General features: G+C 39.1%; 2 protein-coding genes across 3 annotated transcripts in view; one reads left to right on the top strand and one right to left on the bottom strand.

Annotated features, from left to right (window-relative positions):
• The window catches only part of OPN3 (opsin 3), a 48,792-nt gene extending 31,864 nt beyond the window's left edge, over positions 1 to 16,928 (top strand). The window contains exons 2-5 of one of the 2 annotated variants that reach the window (XR_010412360.1): positions 750 to 1,069; positions 7,401 to 7,652; positions 8,444 to 8,669; positions 10,922 to 11,049. Coding sequence is in view for 1 of the 2 variants with exons in the window: in XM_045877564.3 (XP_045733520.1) it covers positions 750 to 1,069; positions 7,401 to 7,652; positions 10,922 to 11,185 (836 nt within the window). In the remaining variant the exon portion in view is untranslated. Of the gene's footprint in view, positions 1 to 749; positions 1,070 to 7,400; positions 7,653 to 8,443; positions 8,670 to 10,921 lie in introns of both variants that reach the window. The other variant, XM_045877564.3, reaches the window with a different exon arrangement.
• KMO (kynurenine 3-monooxygenase) overlaps positions 13,792 to 21,368 on the bottom strand; it is a 71,321-nt gene continuing 63,744 nt past the window's right edge. The window contains 4 exon segments of the mRNA XM_064594397.1: positions 13,792 to 13,860; positions 13,863 to 13,994; positions 15,805 to 15,864; positions 15,954 to 16,055. Of these exon segments, the coding sequence (XP_064450467.1) occupies positions 13,792 to 13,860; positions 13,863 to 13,994; positions 15,805 to 15,864; positions 15,954 to 16,055 (363 nt within the window).

Raw genomic sequence — 21,368 nt, 5'->3', positions numbered from 1 at the left:
GTCTTACTGTTGTTTACATGATTGGGTTCCCTCCAAGCACCTAGAATTCTGCATTTCTGTCATCCCTAAACCTCCAGGGTTGAAAAAGTGACTGGCACACAGTAAGTGCTCAATAGAAGCTTGTTGATTGAATAAATCACTCTCTGGGAAGAGGCAGGGAAATAAATGAATAATGTTGTTAAAATATATTTGTTGCAAAATGGAGGCATAAATGAAGACCAGGGGAGCACAGACGGTTTCACTCCCTTGTCAGCGGTCTTGCACGAGAACAGTTCATAGGCTAACATCTGCGAGCAGGAAGGTTAACCCAGCCCCCTGCAAACTTTTACCATAACTTTGGTCAGTTCAGCCTTGTGAAACCCACTTCAATCTCATCTTCAATACTGAGTCAGACACAACTGAGAGAAGGTCAAAGCAAATGAGACTCACTTAGTGACTCTGACTCTTCAGAGTTTCTCTCTGGCAGAGAGTTGAACACAGGAGCTGTATCATTGGGGTGGTGCTGGCTTTAGGGCTTTTCTTTTTGTCCTGCTGCAATCTACCTGCCATTTGTTTTCTTTTCTGGGTAAATATGTTTCCAGTCAAATTTCCTGGGGACTGTGAGGCATTATTCCTCTTAGATATGTCACTTTTAGAGCACCTTGTGAGTTCCAGACACACTGTGAGGTGTGTCCAGTGGACAGTGTAACCTCTGCTACGTCCGTCTGCCCCGGCGCCATGTTATACTGTCCCACTTTCTCTTCTTGCAGGGATTGTTTCCATTACTACCCTAACTGTGCTGGCCTATGAACGTTATATTCGTGTGGTCCATGCCAGAGTGATCAATTTTTCCTGGGCCTGGAGGGCCATTACCTACATCTGGCTGTACTCACTGGCATGGTCAGGAGCACCTCTGCTGGGCTGGAACAGGTACATCCTGGACATACATGGACTAGGATGCTCTGTGGACTGGAAATCCAAGGACGCCAACAACTCCTCCTTTGTGCTTTTCTTATTTCTTGGCTGTCTGGTGGTGCCTCTGGGCGTCATAGCCCATTGCTATGGCCATATTCTGTATTCCATTCGAATGGTAAGTTGAAAACTGCAAATGCCTCTCCCCTAAACTATTTCCAGGGTGCACAATTCTGTGCAGAAGAGACTCAAACTCTCCCTACATGATAAGTGGTTGTCCGCAGCTGGATCACTTCTAGGGGACTTCCCACTCAATAGAATTGTGCACTGAGTCACTCTCTAAAAGACCAATGAGGAGTAACATCTACTCTCTCTACGCTACTCTCTAAACCACAAGGAGGAAGCAAGGGTGTTCTAGACAGATAAAATCAGTAACAACCAAGAACACCTGCATTCTCTAGCACTCTTAGAATTAAAGAACTCTAACCAAAGAAATTCCACACTTCCCATGATTTTATTCATTCAAAGATCACATAAACCCACTTAGAGCATAGTATAGATATTTTGTCTGGAAATCACTTCTGAATCATAAAGCACAAGAACTGACCACAAGCAAGTTTCCTGTTGAGTGCTAGCAAGGAGTCTGAAGTGACCATGTGAGGCAGCCTCCTACCTTAGCCACGTATGTTTTCCTTGCTCACTCACCGTGTCTTCCTGTTTGTGTCTTTCTTCTTCAGAACTACTGCTCATCAGTCTCTTATGCACCCTGCTAAGCCCCTCTAGCTTTCACCTTTTTTTTAATCAAACATGGCTAGTATCACTTTAAATCATAAACCCTGCCAACTTCCACTTTCGAACTTTTCTCATACATACCTATTTTGTAAAAAAGAAAAAAAAATCCCCACATCAATCGAATGATAGGTTTTCCCCATGCCTGTAGTCAAACTATAAAGAGGAGCTGGGGGAAAATCTGCCCCCACATTCCCAATATCCATACCCAGATGTCCTCTCAGCAGTGTCTAGTGATGTTTGGATTCCTAGATGGTCCAATCTCTCACACAATCGCCACTATAAATCCTCAGTGATCATTTTAATCTTTTGCCCTATCCTCCATTCATTCTTATCAAATAATCATACTTATTTATTGGGCAGAAGAAAGCCATTATCAAGAAATTTCTCACCTCCCTGTCCCCCTTTATATAAGCCTATCTGTTCAGCCTCATTGGTAGGCCCTTCTCTTCAGTTACAGGGTCATGGAGTAGATCTCTCAGGGCCAAGGTGACCCTAGCTTCTGGTTTTCCCCCAACCCCATTCTCTGCCCCAGGGACCTCTCTCAAGTATTAGTTTTCTCTTTCACTTACATCTCCAGTCTCTCCCTTACTACTGGCTCCTTCTCTCTAGCAATAACTATGCTAATATTATACAAAAGCAAAATCTACTCTCAACTCCCTCTGGCTGTCACTTTATTGCTCTCCCCACCCGTGCTTACTCAAAGAACCACTAGTGGCTTTTGGTACTGTATCACCACTCAATAAGCATTCATTTGGCCAATATTTGTTGAGCATCTAGAATGCACCAATTACTTACTATTATGGTCTGAATGTTTTTGTCTCTCCAAAATTTATATATGGAAGCCTTAATCCCCAATCAATGGTATTGGAGATGGGGTTTTTAGGAGGTAATTAGGGCGATGTCATGCGAGTGGGGCCCTCATGATGGGATTAGTGGCTCTCTTTCTCTCTGTGTGTCTCTTCCTCCCTCCCTCCATCCATCTCTCCATCCCTCCCTCCATCTCTCTTTCCACCGTATGAGTACACAGAGAGAAGGCAGCCATCTCCAAGCTGAGAAAAGAGGTCTCATACTGAAACCTACCTTGCGGGCACCTTGACCTTAGACTTCCCAGCCTCCAGATTTGTGAGAAATACATTTCTGTTGTCTAAGCCACTCAGTCTGTGGTATATTGTTATGGAAGTCCATGCTGACTAAGACATTGACTGAGCTCTGAGGATACAACATGTATAAGATATTGCCCCTGCCTCATAGAGTTTGTAGTTTAATAAATTCACCTAGCATTTAATTCCTCACCCATTGCAAATTGGTGCCTCCTTCCTTGAGCACACTGTCACAGAAATAGCCCACGTTAAGGTAATCGATGATCTCCCAAATGTTAGATCCAATGAACACATTTCTATCTCTTTTTTCTTTTCTGGCATCCATGGCATTTGACACTTGTGGCATTATTAACAACTTCCACTCATTTGTGGTTTTCTACTCCACTGTTTCTAGGACCCACTCTCTCCTATCATTGTTGCTGACTCTCTGGCCCATCTTCTTAAGTCTCTGCCAAGGGCTGCTTCCCATGGGCCTCCAAGCATTCTGTGTGTAGCTCTTTTCTCATACTACACACTGGCCTTGGGCATCTCATATGCTCTTAGGATTTCCCCTTCTAACAATAGCTTGGTGACTTTGGAATCTCTATTTCTGACCCAGGGTGTTCTTCTGACCTCTGTCAGGTCCCACAGTCAGTTGCCTATTGCACACCTCCACTGGGATGGCCCCCAGACTTATCAGATTCTTTTTTTATTTTAAGATTTTATTTATTTGAGGGCGCCTGGGTGGCTCAGTTGGTTAAGCAACTGCCTTCGGCTCAGGTCATGATCCTGGAGTCCCGGGATCGAGTCCCGCATCGGGCTCCCTGCTCAGCAGGGAGTCTGCTTCTCCCTCTGACCCTCCCCCCTCTCATGCTCTCTCTATCTCATTCTCTCTCTCAAATAAATAAATAAAATCTTTAAAAAAAGATTTTATTTATTTGAGAGTGAGAGAGAGCATGAAAGAGTGGGGTGAAGGTGGGGTGAGGCACAGAGGGAGAAGCAGACTCCCCACTGAGCAGGGAGCCTGATGTGGGGCTCGATCCTGGGACTCCAGGATCATGACCTGAGCTGAAGGCAGATGCTTAACTGACTGAGCCACCCAGGTGCCCCTTCAGAACATTCAGACTTATCAGATTCTATGTGTGTGAAGACAGTTTGGTCATCCTTCCCCCAGATCTGCTGCTCCTCCATTTCCTTTCTCAGTAAATGGTCATTATTCTTTGGCCAGAAATGAGAGAGCAGTATTTGACTATTCCTCATCCATGTCTCCCACTACACTTAACCAATTATCAATTTTCATCTATTCAACCTCCTATTTTTCTTCATATCCTTTTTCCCCTTCTCCTATTGCCACAAACTCAGTTCAAAGGGACCTTAGTTTTTTCTTCTTTTCTTCTTCTTTTCTTCTAATCCATTTTTCTCCATACTTCTGCCAGAGTAATTGTTCTTAAATGCAACTTTTCTCATATCACTGCCCAGCTTAAAATCCTTTAGAGGTTCCTCTGCCTTCATGATTAAAAATAAAGTCCCTGAGTGTGACTACCAGAGTTCTGCATTACCATCTCTTGCTATGTGTCCAGCTTTATTTCTTGACATGCCTACCCTCTTGCCACCTCAGTTTCCAGTCAAGTGCAGTATTTCTTGTTCCCAGAACTTGACATGTGTTCTTTTACTACTTGCTTTAGGATACTCCCTGTCCCTGGAACACTCTGTCCTTCCTCCTTACTTGACTCACCACAGATGGCTGAGCTCAGTATCTTCTTGCCCCTTCCCATGTCTAAATCCGTTACCCATCCTGTTCCCATAGCCCTCTCTGGTCATCTTCTTCATGACATGTATCACCTATGGAAGGAGTCTATGTGCCTGTCACCCTCAAAATACAGCGAACTCCTTAAAAGCAGAGACCCAGTCTTATTTAGTTTTTCACCTATAGCTGGAACATACTTTCATACAATAGTTGATCGGAGACTATTTTTGGAATGAGTTATAGACAGTGCATAGAAAGGATAAGCGGTACAAGTGTCAAGAGACTTGACTCTAGACCACAATATTCTCCACTCAGAACCTGGTGACACCATCGCCTCTGTTTACTTATCCAGAGGGGTGACTCATAGCAGTGATGGAGACATAGCTTCTCATGTAAGAAGAGGATTCACAGTGAAGTTTTTGAAAATCTACAGGTGTCTGGATCAGTGAGCCCAATTTAATATAGGCAGAAGACACTTTTATTGGGAATTCTGGGGGATTTGTCTTAAGTGGTTTATCCTTCAGGACAAATTCAACTGTGCATATGCTTTTGCTTCATCCATAGCAATTTTGAAAAATACCCTCAAATGATTGAATAAATAGGGTAAGACATTAAGTAGAGCTCTTTCTTTGGAAAACATGGAAAGAACAGAGTGAAGGAATAGAGGATGATAAAACAGAGAGGCCAAAAGAGATAAATGAAAAATAATCATGGAAACTACACACATATACAAACCCAAATAATCCAAAACAGTAGTCAGAACTATATCCTTATACCAAAGAGGAACTGGGCTTTCCCAGCCCAATATTTCCTTAAATTAACTTCTCCAGCATGCATGTAATTCCAAGATGATAAATGAATGCTCTGCTTTGAAAAATGGTGAGAGGATGGGAACTGAGTTGCCCAGAAAGGGTAGAGATGAGCTTCTGTGGAAGCTCTGGATGGTGGGGAATTGGGGACAGATGATTGAGCTGGGGTTATATTGCATATATTGAGTATATTGAATATATATATACATATATATGTGTGTGTGTGTATATTCATTAATTGAAACTCTGAGAAACCAAAAATCATGATTCCAAATATTCCATAGTATCATGAAAGTACAAATGCATATAAATATGTTAGTTTCAAATATAATTCCAATGTAAATAAATATTTAATCTTGAACACAATTTCACAAAGTTGTATGTGTGGAACTTGGGCCCAACTTCCGTTAAGTCCAATAGGTTATTCATTTGAACCTCCTTTAATCTTGACTCTTAGAGGAAGTAATTGATTGCCAGGAGCAAAAGTGGTGAATCTGGAATATGGATCCAGACCTAATTCCAAATTGAGAGCTTTAACTAGAACTCCACAACCTTCTTAAAAAACTCTAGGGAAAATCTCCTACCCCCCCCAAAAAATGCTGTTCTGTCACATTAAATAAAATAGTTTATTTTAAAATAGAATTGTACACATAGATAATAATAGTATCCAACTTTACAATCATGCCCACTCCTATACATTCTCTCTACTCTATAAAAACTCAATCATTTTAATTATCCATATTTTCTTCCTATTCTCTGTCAATATGAATATGTGATTCTACTAAGAATATAGTTTCTTAAATGTAATTTTAGTGGATATCCATAATTTAGCTGTATCAATTCAAATATGCTTTTAAATACTATAAGCACATGTTCTGATTTATTTGGAAATTTTTTCCTTAATTTTTATGATAATGCTAGAAATAAAAGGAACCCTTAGATTTTGTTGGAATGCAATAGATTTCCCGGTTTTAAAATTGTATACTAAATATAAACAGTATGCAAGATACCTTATTTTAAATATATAAGGCATTTGTATTTTTGTAGCAAACTTAGCTTTTTAGGATAGAAATAACCATTTTATTTAAGAACATACTTTTGGTGTAGAGGAATATTATCCTCCTCCCCTTACTAACAAATTTATAATAACAATAGAAGGGACTTCTAAAGAACTCTTATCTGGGAAACCCAAACAACTTTCAGATTGTAGGCCATTATTCCTCAGTGCTTTAATAGGGATAAAATAAAAGCAGATATGCTGAGTTTACAGGAATGTGGCTACAAGTGTTCTCTGCACCTGAGCCCTGATGAAACCAACCACAAGCAAGGTCCCCATCAAATTCCACTTTGTAGTTGTTAGCTGTGAGTGGGAAGTCACCATAGTTTCCAGCAAGAATTCATTTGGGAATTAAGTTTAATCAAGACCGGCTTGAACTGACATCACATGTTTGTTGCCTGGTTTGAGAAGTTGAGGATTATGATCTGGATAAGAGTTTCCAAGATCATGGAGAAACTGTTTCCAATTTATCAGAACTCTTTCAGGTTGTCTTTCAGTGACTGGAAGATCTAGGCAAAATAATTCATTTTCTTCTTTTTTTTTTTTTTAAGATTTTATTTATTTAGAGAGAGAGCGTGCATGCTTTTGGTGGGGGAGGGGAGAGGCAGAGGGAGAGAGAATCCCAAGCAGACTACACACTGGGTGTGGAGCACAGCAGGGCGGGGGCTTGATCCCACAACTGTGAAATCATGACCTGAGCCGAAACCAAGAGTCCCACACTCAACCAACTGAGCCACCCAGGTGCCCCCATTTTATTCTTTAAATAAATTGGAAAACGTTAAAAACCATTAAAGGATCAAAGAGGCTATATGGCTCAAAGTACTATATTAAAGATGCACAGACTGAGACCCAGAGAGATTAAGGGCTGTGCCCAGCTTCAGGTTCTTGGATCAGGAGTTGGCCCCCAAGGTCCTGTTGAGTTGTCTTTCCACTAGGGTGGGCCCTGAAATTTTGCCTGAATATCTATTATCAAAACAACATGAGAAAAGGATTCTTTCATTTTCAACTCTTTCTCCTTTCTGCAGCTTCGTTGTGTTGAAGATCTTCAGACAATTCAAGTGATTAAGATTTTAAGATATGAAAAGAAAGTGGCAAAAATGTGCTTTTTAATGATATTTATCTTCCTTATCTTTTGGATGCCTTATATCGTGATCTGTTTCTTGGTGGTTAATGGTTATGGACACCTGGTCACTCCAACAGTATCTATTGTTTCATATCTCTTTGCTAAATCAAGCACTGTATATAATCCGATTATTTATATCATCATGATCAGAAAGGTAAGTGTGGTAATAAACACATTGTTTTCACCATGTAGATGTGGTTGTTGGAAAATATAATACTTTTTATAGAGATTATTCAGGACATCTTCAATGATAAAATCTAAATCAAGAATTTTATAGGAAAAAGTGTTCAGGAATAAATGTAAGATATTCCCAAAGAAAATAATAACAATTCTACGATCTACCAAAAGATCTTGTTAAGTAAAATTCTATTAAAGTTAATATTTAATTCATCAGGGAACATTTTATGTCTAGTAATAATAATGGCCACAAAGTTTAATTTACTTAAAATTCTTACTGTACTATGGAGGTTATACCCATTATCTTTCAAAACACCATGAGATAGGCACTAATATTTCTTACTTTATTTATGAACTATAACACAAGTTCAAAAAACTTAAATGACTTGCCCAGTCCAGGAATTGTTGGTGCCTGGATTCCAATCTGGTTTGCTTGAACACCAAAGTCCATGCTCATAGCTAACCACTTAGGGTTACAGGTACCATTATTCACATGCCACAACCAGTGTGTAGCTCAAATTAATTTGGTTCCAGAAACTCCTCTAGATCTAATGGGAAGCTTATTATCTGTTTTTGTGGTAGAAAGGTTTTGACTTGATGATTGTCAGTCATGACTATGAGAGCCCCCATTATGATTGCCATGAAGCATGAAGCTAAGCCTCTAAGTTACAAAGCTTAAATATAAGAGAATTTAGAAGTTATAAATAATGGCTAATTACTACATTGAAATTTTTTTATTTTTATTTTTTAAATATTTATTTATTTTAGAGAGAGAGAGCAAGAGAGAACACGAGGTGGAGGGACGGGGGCAGAGAGGAGGCAGAAGAGGGAGAGGGAGGGAGAATCTCAAGGAGACTCTGCACACTGAGCCTTGAGCCCAACTCAAGGCTCAGTCTCACAACCCTGAGATCACGACCTGAGCCAAAACCAAGAGTCTGATGCTCAACGGACTGTGCCACCCAGGAGCCCCTCCATTGGAATTTTAAAGTAACAGGTCGGAATAACAGGCAATAATAGCTACTCTGGCTACTAATGCTCAAAAGTTTGGAATAAGAGAGCATTTCTTCAATTAACCTTATAATGTTCACTGCTAAATCTCCCTCTTCTTACTTTCATATGGTTTCAATCTCTATTCACTGATGGTCTTTCTCTTTGACGATGCCTTCATTTATCTATTTACTTGAACCCAGAGAATTTTAACTTGGAGTCTTTAAAATCTGAGAATTACGTGAATTAGCTTCAGGAGAGCCATGAGAACCCCTGAAATTAGTCATAAAACTTTTTAAGAATATGCACATGTGAATTTTCTGACAAGATAGTTCATAACTAATTTTTTGAGGATGTAAGGGCTTCATATTTTAAGAACCAGTACTTCAACAGGCAAATAATTACATTTAAAATATATTACCTAATAATTATTTTTTGGGTCCTTTCTCTGGGCCAGTTCTTTTAAAAATTTAATGTGCATACATCACACCAGGAGAGATTGTAAACAAAAGTGCATATTCAGATTTGGTATGCCTGGGTGGCCAAGATTCTGCATTTTTTTTTTTAAAGATTTTATTTATTTATTTGAGACAGAGAGAATGAGATACAGAGAGCATGAGAGGGAAGGAGGGTCAGAGGGAGAAGCAGACTCCCTGCCGAGCAGGGAGCCCGATGCGGGACTCGATCCCGGGACTCCAGGACCATGACCTGAGCCGAAGGCAGTCGCTTAACCAACTGAGCCACCCAGGCACCCAAGATTCTGCATTTTAATAAGCTTGCACGTGGTCCGCATGTTTCTGGTTCAGGAGCACACTTTAAACAGGAAGTCTAAAAGACACAATAAACTAACAAACAAAAATAAACAAATAAATAAAATAATGGTCCTTATCCTCAAGGAGCTTACCATTTATGTGGGAAAACATATTTTGGCATACTTTAACCCTTATAATAATGTATCTTTAGCACTTAACCTGATATAGCAAACACTAGTTTGATGAACAGATAGTCTCAAGCAAATATTTTTAAATGTGAGTATAAAATAAATACTAACTTGTGTATAAGTGAGGTTTAAAGAAGACAGAAATCAATGTAGCTAGCTATTGTATTTCATTGATATTTCCTGATCTGGGAAAGCCCATGTATTAAACTTTTATTTTGCTCTGAACAAAGGGGATAAAAGTTAAATTAACTTTTTATTTATGTTTTATTGTCATGATAGACTATTGTAACAAATGACTCCACCATTTCAGTGGATTAACAAGAAAAAGGTTTTTCTCATTTATTTTTTAAAAGATTTATTTATTTATTTTCCAGAGAGAAAGAGAGCACATGAGAGAGCACAAGTTGGGGGAGGGTCAGAGGGAGAGAATCTCAAGCAGACTCCCTGCTGGGTGCAGAGCCCCCCATAGGGCTTGATCTCAAGACTCTGAGATCATAGCCTGAGCCAAAATCAAAAGTCAGAAGCTCTACTGACTGAGTCACCCAGGTATCCCAAGGTTTTTCTCATTTATATCCTGGTCCATAGTCCACTGTATTTGCTGGAGGGCAGGGGATCTGTCCCATGCAGTTCTGTAGGAATCTAGGTTCCTTCATGTTGTGATGTTATCATCTTCAGACTTGACCTCTAAGGTCTTGTAGGAGGGGAAGAGCAGGGAGGAGACCCTGAAAGGGAGCTGAGAAATATGGTTCAGTGTTATACCCAGGACAGGGGGAGGATCATGGGTATTGGTGAACACTAGCACTCTCTGCTGTAGTATTTTTTCTCCAAATGGTATATAATCTTTATAGAATTAAACTCTTTACCTAATCAAAGGAACATTAGTGAGTACAGCAGACTGTAAACTCTGCAGGAAGGGCCTTGTCAGTCTTTGCTGCCCACAATATTCCCAAATTATAGCACAGTGGCTATTACCTTGTAGACGCTCACTGAATATTTGTGGAATGAATTAATGTTCAAATTCCTTAAAGAAACAGATTTAGTTGCCCTCATAAAAGGTGCATGCAACTTGAATCCATAGAGATTATAAGGTATTGTAATAGTCCTATATGATTTCGTTAATGAGAATTATAATAATAAAAACCATAAAACTCCAGGATTATTTAGGTACATATGAGCATTGCCACCTAACCCCACACCCACCCCAGCTAACAAATAAAAAAGAACAACCAAAATTAAACTCAACTAATTTTATTGAATGTTAATCCAGATTAAGGGCCAAATTTTTACTTTATATTCAACTTTATTTTCTCTCTGCCCAGTTCCGAAGATCTCTTTTGCAACTGCTATGTTTCCGACTGCTGAGATGTCAGAGGCCTGCTAAGGACCTACCAGCCAATGGGAGTGAAATGCAGATCAGACCCATTGTGATGTCACAAAAAGATGGGGACAGACCAAAGAAAAAAGTGACTTTTAATTCTTCTTCCATTATTTTTATCATCACCAGTGATGAATCACTATCAGTCGATGACAGTGACAAAACCAGTGTGCCAAAGGTTGATGTAATCCAAGTTCGTCCTTTATAGGAAGGAATAATGGTAATGAAAGATGAGGCCTCCTACTGGAAACCACTTCTAGACTTCCATTTTAAGGACTGTTTTGGAATCCCCATTCTATGTAATATTTTGGGGGAGGAAAAACTTTCTTCTGCCCTAAAAGTTTCTTCTGCCTGGTGTAGGAATAAAATTGACATGAGACAGATTAACAGGAGAAAAAAAACCCAAAAGTTTAATTCTGTGTGCGCGGAGTCCCAATAATAAAATTGAGACCCAAAGAAATGAGCAAGACATGTAGCTTTTACACATTTTAGACAAAGAGACATAAATCTATAAGGAATTGACAGGACAGGAAAATTCATGTTTGGGAACTTCGATCAGTAAAGAATTCTAAACGGGATTTGGGCTGGGTAGTAATTTAGTAAAAGTAAGGTTTATTTATGTAGGTTTTTTCAGCCCTCAATTCTCTCTCTCTGATGATACAGATGTCTCTCTACCCCCTGCTTTAGGAAGGTACTTGTCACACAAGAGATTTCCTGCTTTCAGGGGGACAAAGGAAGGTCAGACTGTCTTTTTTGCACTTGCTGTTTCTTAAGGAAGTTTAATTCAAAATTGTGGCATATTTTGGGGCAGCCTGCCCTGGGCTCCCACAATATCAACAGAACTTTTGTGGCTCAGCAGGAAATCTGAATTGCCCGTATGCTTTCTAGTCTCTGGAAGCAACTGAGCAAGACAATTGTTTTAATTCAATGGGTGCTTTCCATAACGAAAAACCACTTATGGCACAAGATGGGCATCTGGCACCATCAACTTCTAACATGTTGAAAATTTTCATTTTGAATATATTTTTTTAAATGACACTATTTTCCAAGGCACATAATACAGTTTTCTCAAAAATACTTAGCTGTATTCACAGCTCAAAAATAGCTGTAAAAATAACTTTGTATCATACATGTGTGAAATCACTAGGAAATCTCAAATTTTCTGTAGTGTTGGATCCTAATCACAGTCACATCCTCTTTTTGACCAATCAAATTTATCAAAGAGACAATTCCAGGGTGAAAAAGAAAATCAGCACCTTGGCTTCCTCTGAAAAAAAAAAAAGACTTGCTGTATGCAATATGATATAGAGGAGCTTCAAGATGAATAAGCAAGGTGTTATCCCTCAAGCACATGCTCTGAGGTTAGTAAATAAATCTTCCCCCATTTCCTAGGCATTTTTCAAACTCTTGCTTCTATACTATATTGTATAGTATATAAGCAATGCTGCTAAGCAAGCTCCAGAAGGAATATTAAAAAGCAACCCAGGAAAGAAAAGGTGGTGAATTTCAAAGTAATCATGGAGGCTAGGGAATCATACATTAGCAGGGGATGTACATGGAAAGGATGTGTTGATGGCCGATAAGTATTTCCATGTTTCATTTCAAACATAACTCGGCAAGACTATCTTCTCTTCTTGACAATTTGCCACAATTTTGCCAAGAGTTTTGGGTTTAGAAAAGGAGTTCCAAGCAAAAAATTAAACAAACCTACATTTGAAGGGGATGAAAGTAAGTGTAAAACTGTACTCGTAAAATGTATTATTTAATCCTTTTTGCTCTTCAGTCAGTCTACTGGCTAATCAATGGTCAGTGTTAGTGAAGATGCCATTTTCCCATGAGTCATTGTTTAGACTACACACAGCTCATTAGAACTCAAGGATTTCTTTAACTATATAAAAAAGAAACTTTAATTTAATTTTATTGCTTAGTTTTTATTTCTTAGATGACTGTCCTACTGGTGTAGCATCTTCATGATTAATCATGTTTGAAAGACTTCGGAGTGTTTCAGTTGCTCAACTGAAGAAGGAAGAACCAAAGAAAATGTTTTCACTAAAAGAACTTTTCAAAATCAAGTTTATCGCTGGTTAGTAAACTGCTTCTTGAGAATCTCAAATGGAATAATTTCTATAAAAACTGTCTTCCCTTATTTCCTTTCCACTCTGTTGTATATATCGATGTTTAATTTGTAAATAAAACTCTTATTCTTCACTTAGTATGGCATTAATAGCCCCCCCTTTTTTTAATCTTCAAAAGGTAATACTGGCCTTTGAAGACTGTGAAATAAAATTAGTTCATTTTGTAACTCTCTAGAGTGCCCCAAATCCCTCATTTATACTTCCAGTTTTAGTAAGTGAAGCTGAGCTCTATGCTGGATAAGTTCCATCCACGTGATCAAAACTGTACTTAACATGTTAGGCAAATCATAGTTTCTAGTCCTGGGTGTTAGGAGTCAGTCCTATTGTGACCTTAACTACGTCCTTGAAAGAGAAGATGAGATCAATGTCTTCCTTGAGGCCTCTGGTGCTTTACTTTTTGAGAAGTGAAAGAGATCTTCATCATTGCATTTTTATATTTAGAATGACCACATCTATGTGTAGTGTTGTGGGAAAGCTGTGTTTTGCAATTTAAACTGTAGTTTGGGGTTGGTTCCCCCCCCCAATAATCACAGTGAACACACAGAGAAATTCTATACTGAATTTAATTGTAAGCTGACATATATTTTTCACTAGTGAATTAAAGATGATGATAGAAACATGGTTTTGATCCTTAGTTTTAGTTAAAAAGAAATCCATTTGCCACTTCAGAATCTTTATATCACCTGCTAATGATATCGGGATTTTTTTCTAGTGACTCCATAGAGTTTGCAGGGAAACATGTCCTGTTATCTGGAAGGAAGTGAGCCAGTCCCATGGTCTTCTGAAGTAGTGCAGGGGTCTCAGTGACATGGAGCTCATAAATAGGTAGGTACTACCAATGGCTATCAGTGCCCCAAAGAAAAAGAGTCCTTTGTTTATCACCTGTAAAAACAGCAAGAAGTCTCATTTTATTTGTCCAGAGATAAAGATCTTAAAAGACTTCATTCTTAAACAACCAAGGAGTATACAATGTCTTCTTTGTTCTTTAACCTAAAACAGCAATTTAATTGCATGATCACTAGGTCAAGACCTACAGTGGTTGGTAAGGTCAGGAATTTGGAGCTTCCTTCCTCTGTCTCTGTCCTCTCTCCCTTCCCAGAAATAATTGAATCCATTGTTCTGTATAATGAATTCTTAGCAGTCTGCCTTTGTATAGCCATAAACACACACACAGTTTATAAAAAGAGTTATAGTGCTATCTTAGAAGAGTACTGTGACGAAGCCACAAATGATTCAGTCACTGCTCAGACCCTGCACAGAGTCTCCATGAGAAGAGTGATTGGCTTGGTGGCATTAAGTGTCCTGCATTCTCACTGCCTGTCACTGTCTTTCCCCTATTAGACTTTTAGTTCCTTGAGGGCCAGGGTCCTATTTTTTTCATCTTTGTAGGCATAAATCTAGATTCCTTCCAATCCAGTCTCCACACAGCAAAGCATTCTTTCTTTTTTTTTTTTTTTAAGATTTTTTTTTATTTATTCATTTGAGACACAGAGATACAGAGAGAAAGAGAGAGTGCATGCACAGGTGGAGAGGCAGAGGGAGAGGGAGAGGGAGAAGCAGGCTCCCCGCCGAGCCAGGAGCTGGATGTGGGGCTCGATCCCAGCATCCTGGGATCATGACCTGAGCCTAAGGCAGACGCTTAACCATCTGAGCCACCCAGGTGCCCCCAAAGCATTCTTTCTAAAGTCCACACCTGAGTCTATTAGTCTCCATTGGTCTCCTTGCTTCCCTCGACATAATATTCAAAATGCTTGAGGTCCTTCTTGCCATTCCAGCTGCACCTCCGGCCATTCTCACACATCAGGGCTGCCTTCCAGGCCCACTGAGCCCCACCCACCCCGGCCCCTTCCTTTCTCCTCCAAGGCAGTTGTGCCCCTCCACGGAAGCTGTCAGCCTGCCCCACCAGCCTCTGAGCTACAGGAGGAGAGGGGCTGCTGCTTATTCATCACCATGCCCAGCTCAGTGTCTAGACATTGAATAAAATGATTTGCTGAATGAATAAACTTGTTAGGTTTTCAAAGTCAAAGATCAGGAATCTGAATGTCTATTTACTGGCATCTCTGGGTCAGCTGCTTAAAATGAACATGTTATGGCATTAAATTGGAATTAGATTATGTTTTATAAGTGATTCAATTCTGTCCAGTTTTACAAATTATACCCATAAAGATATTGCATGGAGCAAAATTCAGTTGCTAAATAAAAGTAAAAAAATCACATTGCTAAAATAAAGTAAAACATTTAGAAATACTAGCATCAGGGGCGCCTGGGTGGTTCAGTTGGTTAAGCGTCTGATTTTTTATTTTGACTCAGGTCATGGTCTCAGGGTTGTGGGATCAAGCCCCACGTCAGGCTCTGAGCTCAGCGTGGAGTCTGCTTGTCCCTCTCCCTCTATTCCTTCCCCCACTTGTGCTCGCACTTTCTCTCTCTAAATAAATAAAATCTTAAAAAAAATAAATAATAGCATCAGTTTCTTTTTTGAATTTCTTCCCTTCAGAAGCACTCTCTCTCTCTCCCCCTCTTGCTTGCTCTCTCTTCCTTTCTCCCTTTTTGTAATTTTGTTCATTAGGCACTTTACCCTCTGTGTACCAGGACAGTTTTTATTTGGAAGCAAACATTTGGTGTCTATCACATCGATTCTGAATCTGCCTGAAGAACCATAACCATAACACTATGAACTTCGATTTGTTCTGACCTTCTTCTGCCAGTGCCAGTGCAACACTGCCTCATGGTATCTTATTCTGGAAAAGGTGACCTGTAAGGACATTTAAAAAGTATTCTTGTGATTCTTTAATGGCTGAACAGAAGAATAAAATGAGGAGGTGTCTTAAATCCAGACCTTACCATGGTATAGAGGGGGACAAAGGTAGATGGCATAAGAGCATGAAGAAATCTTTCCATGTTCTTTTGGAAGATGAACCACCTCGAGTTGACATGTGCTCTCATCTGCAATAATGTAAGAGTCTTAAAGAACACCTCCAATGAATAACGTTTATTTCTTTTCTACAACATATTCCTATTCACTGCAAAGCTGGACACAGTGTAGTCAAATTCTTATTTCCTTAACAGTCATTTCCAATCCCTTTTAGTAAAAGTATAAATCATTACCTTGAAAAGGTTGAGCAACTGCTTTAAACCTGTTAGAGAACTCTATTTTGCTCATGGGGCAATACGGGAACTCCATTTCAGTGAAAGGTTTGTTCAACCAGATCTGGGGATAGTCTGTGGGACCAAAGATTTGACTAATTGCCATTGTTTCCTGTCTGGTTTGGAATCTTCATGGCAAGAAGGGATCTTTGAAGCTGTGTCTGTCTTGACTTACTCCATACTGAGAACAAATACTGTGTTATAGCTGTCTTGTTTTTAAAGACACATGCAAGTTACATCAGCGAAGACTTTCAGTATCCTATAGAACTTCCTTCACCACATATGAAACAATTCTGCTCACACTGAAATCCACTTTATCTTTTTTGTCTAGTTTTTTTTATTTTTTTTTGTCTTTTCTTTAAATTTATCTTGTAGGATTTTTCATTTGATCATTTAAAAAGTTTAATCGTAACTATTTGTTGTGAATTTTTCATGTGACTGACTCAAAATGTAATTGTGTTTTTCTTCTAAGTATTAATCCTCTGACCATGAATTTATTTGGTATATACATATTTTTTTTCGGTGCATAAGGCCTCAATGGATATTATAAAGCTACTCCAAATTTGTAGCTTATAATGTTAACAGTGTTAAGGTCATTTAATGTTTCTTAAATCTTCCAAATATGTTAATACATATCAAAATTATATTTTCCTTAAAATAAAATATTACTAGCTCTACCAAATGTCTAAGGTTTGAGCCTGTGAATTATCAGTGATTGAAATCAGAATTTTGTCATCTTTGTTACCTCTTAAATGTCCCTAAAATGTAGATGGGCATGATGTGTGTGGGTCATTGTCACGTCTACAGTCACAATCCACCCATGTGCAAGGAATACTGTGTGTGTGTGTGTATTCTTTTTGTACCTATTCTTATTTGGCATGTATGTGATGGGGCTGGAGCAAAGAAAAATTAAAGAACATTTGTGACTTCTGGGGAAGATTGCAGAGTAGGAGGATCCTAGGTTCATCTTATCCCATGGATACACCTAGATAACAACCACATCAGTGTAAAAAACCCAGAAAAATGACCTGAAGCTGGCAGAACAGACTCTCCACAGCTAAATACAGGGAAGAGGTCACATTGAAGAAGGTAGGAAGGACAGAGACACAGTCAGGAGCCACAGTGACCCACAGGACTATCTGTAGGAGGTAAGGGCACTGCTGGCATGGAGAACGGAGAGCAGGAGGCCCCACGCCAGGCACCCTAGGCATAGGGCACCCACACTGAGAGGACAAATTCACATAACATTTGGCTTTGAAAACCAGAGGGGCCTAACTTGGAGAGTTCTTACAGTCAGTGGGGCTTAACACCTGGAACTTCAAAAATCAGAGGGCTCCGCTGGGAGAGACCTGGAGGGTGAGAGGAAACTGAATCCCCACCCTTAAAGAGACAGCACAACAAACAGAATCACTGATACACAATATAGTATAGAAGCAAGAGTTTGAAAAGTGCCTAGGAAATGCAGGAAGATTTATTTACTAATCTCAGAGCATGTGCTTGAGGGACAGGTATCTTTGGGAGACTTCTCCAAGAAAAAAGAGCTGGTGCATGCCATTCCCTCCCCCACCCCCAGCTTCAACACATGGACACTTGCCAGAACCACGGCAGCACCAACTATCTCCACCTACCTTGCTAACAGCACACCTACCCCCACATTCTCCTGCAGATCTGCCACTTCCAACACACCCTTGGCAGAAGTCCACCCAAAGCAGTGCCACAAGCCTGGCGGTGGCAAGCAGCCCCAACAGGGGTCAGCACCACTCCAAAGTGACTCCTGCCCTGGGGAGAAAGAAATATAACCACACATACCAGTCCAATGGCAGCCCCAGCATTGGGCTGAGGGCAGACATCTGATCTGAATGCAGGCTCTTCCCACCAACAAAAACTCAGGGGACAACGCAGGGAGAGTGCCCTGCAGTTTGATGGTATGACAGCCCTGACCAACACCTGGTCTGACTCAACTCAACTCCAAGGTAGTCCCAGCTTGGCCCACTAACTACACAGGGATAAAACCCTAACCACAACAGGCAAAGACAGCTTCTGCAGATGCTTGGACTGAAGGCAAATGTGGCTCAGCCACAACAGTAGGGCACAGGCAACTAACATAAGAGACTCCCCTGGAGCGTCAGGTTCTGGTGAACAGGAGACACTGCACTGCAGGGCACCACAGGACCTCTTCTTCAAAAGGCCACTACCTTCAAGAGCAGAAGATGTAGCTCACTTTCCTAACACACAGAAACAGATACAGCGACTTAGGCAAAATGAGACAGAGGAATAAGTCCCAAATGAAAGAACAGGACAAAATCGGAACAAGAGACCTAAGTGAAATGGAGATGAGTAATATGCCTGATAGAGAATTTAAAGTAATGGCCATAGAGTTACTCACTGGACTTGAGAAAAGAGTGGAGGAACTCAGTGAGACACTCAACAAAGAGATAGAAAACATAAAAAAGAACAAATCAATTTGAAGAACTCAGTAACTGAAATTAAAAATACACTAGAGGGAATAAATAGTAGACTAGAGGCTGCAGAAGAATGGATCAGTGACCTGGAGGACAGAGTAATGGACAGCAATCAAGCTGAACAGGAGAGAGAAAAAAATAATAATAAATGAAAGTAGACTAAGGGAAATCAGTGACACTATCAAACATAAGAATATTCAGATTATAGAGATCCCAGAAGGACAAGAGAGAGAAAAGGGGGCAGAAAATTTATTTGAATAATAGCTGAAAACTTCCTGAATCTGGGGAAGGAAATGGATAGCAAGATCCTAGAGGCACAGAGAGCCCCCAACAAAATCAACCCAAGAAGGTTCACACCAATACACATAGTAATTAAAATGGCAAAAAGTAGTGGGATAGAGTATCTTAAAAGCAGCAAGAAAACAGTTACATACAGGGAAAACCCCCTAAGGCTATGAGTTGATTTTTGAGCGGCCAGAAGGGAGTGGCATGATATATTCAAAGTGCTGAAAGAAAAAACTTGCAGCCAAAACTACACTATCCAGCAAGGCTATTATTCAAAATATAAGGAGAGATAAAAAGTTCCCCAGATAAACAAAAGTTAAAGGAATTAATGACACTAACCCAGCCCTACAAGAAATGTTAAAGGGGACTCTGAGTGGAAAGGAAAGACCATAAGAGTAAGAAAAGTAGGAAGCACAAAAGCAGTAAAAATAAGTATATCTATATAAATCAGTCAAGAGATTCACAAAATAAAAGGATGTAAATATACCCATATACCTAAAATGTGGGATAGAGGGAGAGGAGTAAAAAATTAGTGCTTTTAGAATGGGCTCAAACTTAGGTGACCATCAACTTAATATAGAATTCTATAAGCATTCTTTGTTATATATAAACCACAAATGAAAAACCAGCAATAGATATGCAAAAATAAAGAGAAAAGAATCCAAATATACCACTAAGGAGCCAGCAAACCATAAGAGAAGGGGGCAAGAGAAGAAAGGAACAGAGAAGAACTACAAAACAACCATAAAATAAACAACAACCTGGCGATAAATACTACTTATCAGTAATTACCATGAATGTAAATGGGCTAAATGCTCCAATTAAAAGACACAAGGTGACAGAATGGATAAAAGAAGTAAGACTCATCTATATACTGCCTACAAGAGACTCATTTCAGACCTAAAGACACATGCAAATTAAAAGTAAAGGGATGGAAAGGCATTTGTCATGCAAATGGAACTGAAAAGAAAGCCAGAGTAACAATACTTCTATCAGACAAAATAGACTTTAAACAAGACTGTAACAAGAGACAAAGAAGACATTATATAATCATAAAGGGAATAATCCAACAAGAATATAGAACAATTGTAAATATTTATGCACCAACATGAGAGGACCCAAATACATAAAGAAGCTAATAAGCATAAAAGAAGTAATTGATAGTAATACAATAATAGTAGGGGCTTTAACATCCAACTCACATCAGTGGATAGATCAAACAAATCAGCAAGGAAACAGTGGCTTTGAATGACACATTGGACCAGATGGATCTAACAATATATTAGAACATTCCATCCTAAAACATATGGAACATTCTCCAGAATAGATCACATATTAGGGTATAAAACAAGTCTCAATAAATTAAAAAAGATCAAAGTCATACCATACATCTTTTCTGACCACAATGTTATAAAACTAGAAATCAACCACAAGAAAAAGTCTAGAAAGAACACAAGTACATGGAGGTTAAATAACATGCTACTAAATAAGGAATGGGTCAACCAAGAAATCTAAGAGTAAATTAGACAATGCATAGAGACAAATGAAAATGAAAACACAATGGTCCAAAATCTTTGCAATTCAGCAAAGCTGTTCTAAGAGGGAAATTTATAGCAATACAGGCCTACTCCAGAAGCAAGAAAAATCTCAAACAACCTAACCTTACACCTAAAGGAACTAGAAAAAGAAGAACAAATAAAACCCCAAACCAGTGGAAAGAAGGAAATAATAAAGGCTAGAGCAAAAATAAATGAAAAAAGAATTTTAAAAAATAGAACAGATCAATGAAACCAGGAGCTAGTTCCATGAAAAGTTCAACAAAATTAATAAATCTTTAGTCAAACTCATCAAAGAGAGAGAGAAGACCCAAATAAACAAATCAGAAATGAAAGAGGAGAAATAATAACACCACAGAAATACAAAGGATTATAAAAAATATTATGAAAAATTTTGTCATATGCCTGGAGACATATAACATCACAAAACTGAATCAGGAAGAAATAGAAAATTTGAACAGACCAATTACCAGCAAAGAAATTGAATCAGAAATCAAAAAACCCTCCACAAACAGAAGTCCAGGACTAGATGGCTTCACAGGTCAATTCTACCAAATATTTAAGGAGTTAATACATATTCTTCTCAAACTATTCCAAAAAATAGAAGAGGAAGGAATGCTTCCAAATTCAATCTATGAGGCCAGCATTACCTTAGTACAAAACCAGATAAAGACACCACAGAAAAGATAACTATAGGCCAATATTTCTGATTAACGTAGATGCCGAAATCCCCAACATAATACTAGCAAACCAAATCCAACAACTTAAAAAAAAATCATTCACTGTGACGAAGTGGGATTTATCCCTGA

This window comes from Mirounga angustirostris, unplaced genomic scaffold (assembly GCF_029215605.1).
Source record: "Mirounga angustirostris isolate CCGP_5_RB_7025 unplaced genomic scaffold, mMirAng1.0.hap1 SCAF_6, whole genome shotgun sequence".
Classification (NCBI taxonomy): domain Eukaryota; kingdom Metazoa; phylum Chordata; class Mammalia; order Carnivora; family Phocidae; genus Mirounga; species Mirounga angustirostris.
Note: the sequence above shows the minus strand (reverse complement) of the source record. Positions and strands in the feature narration are given on the sequence as shown.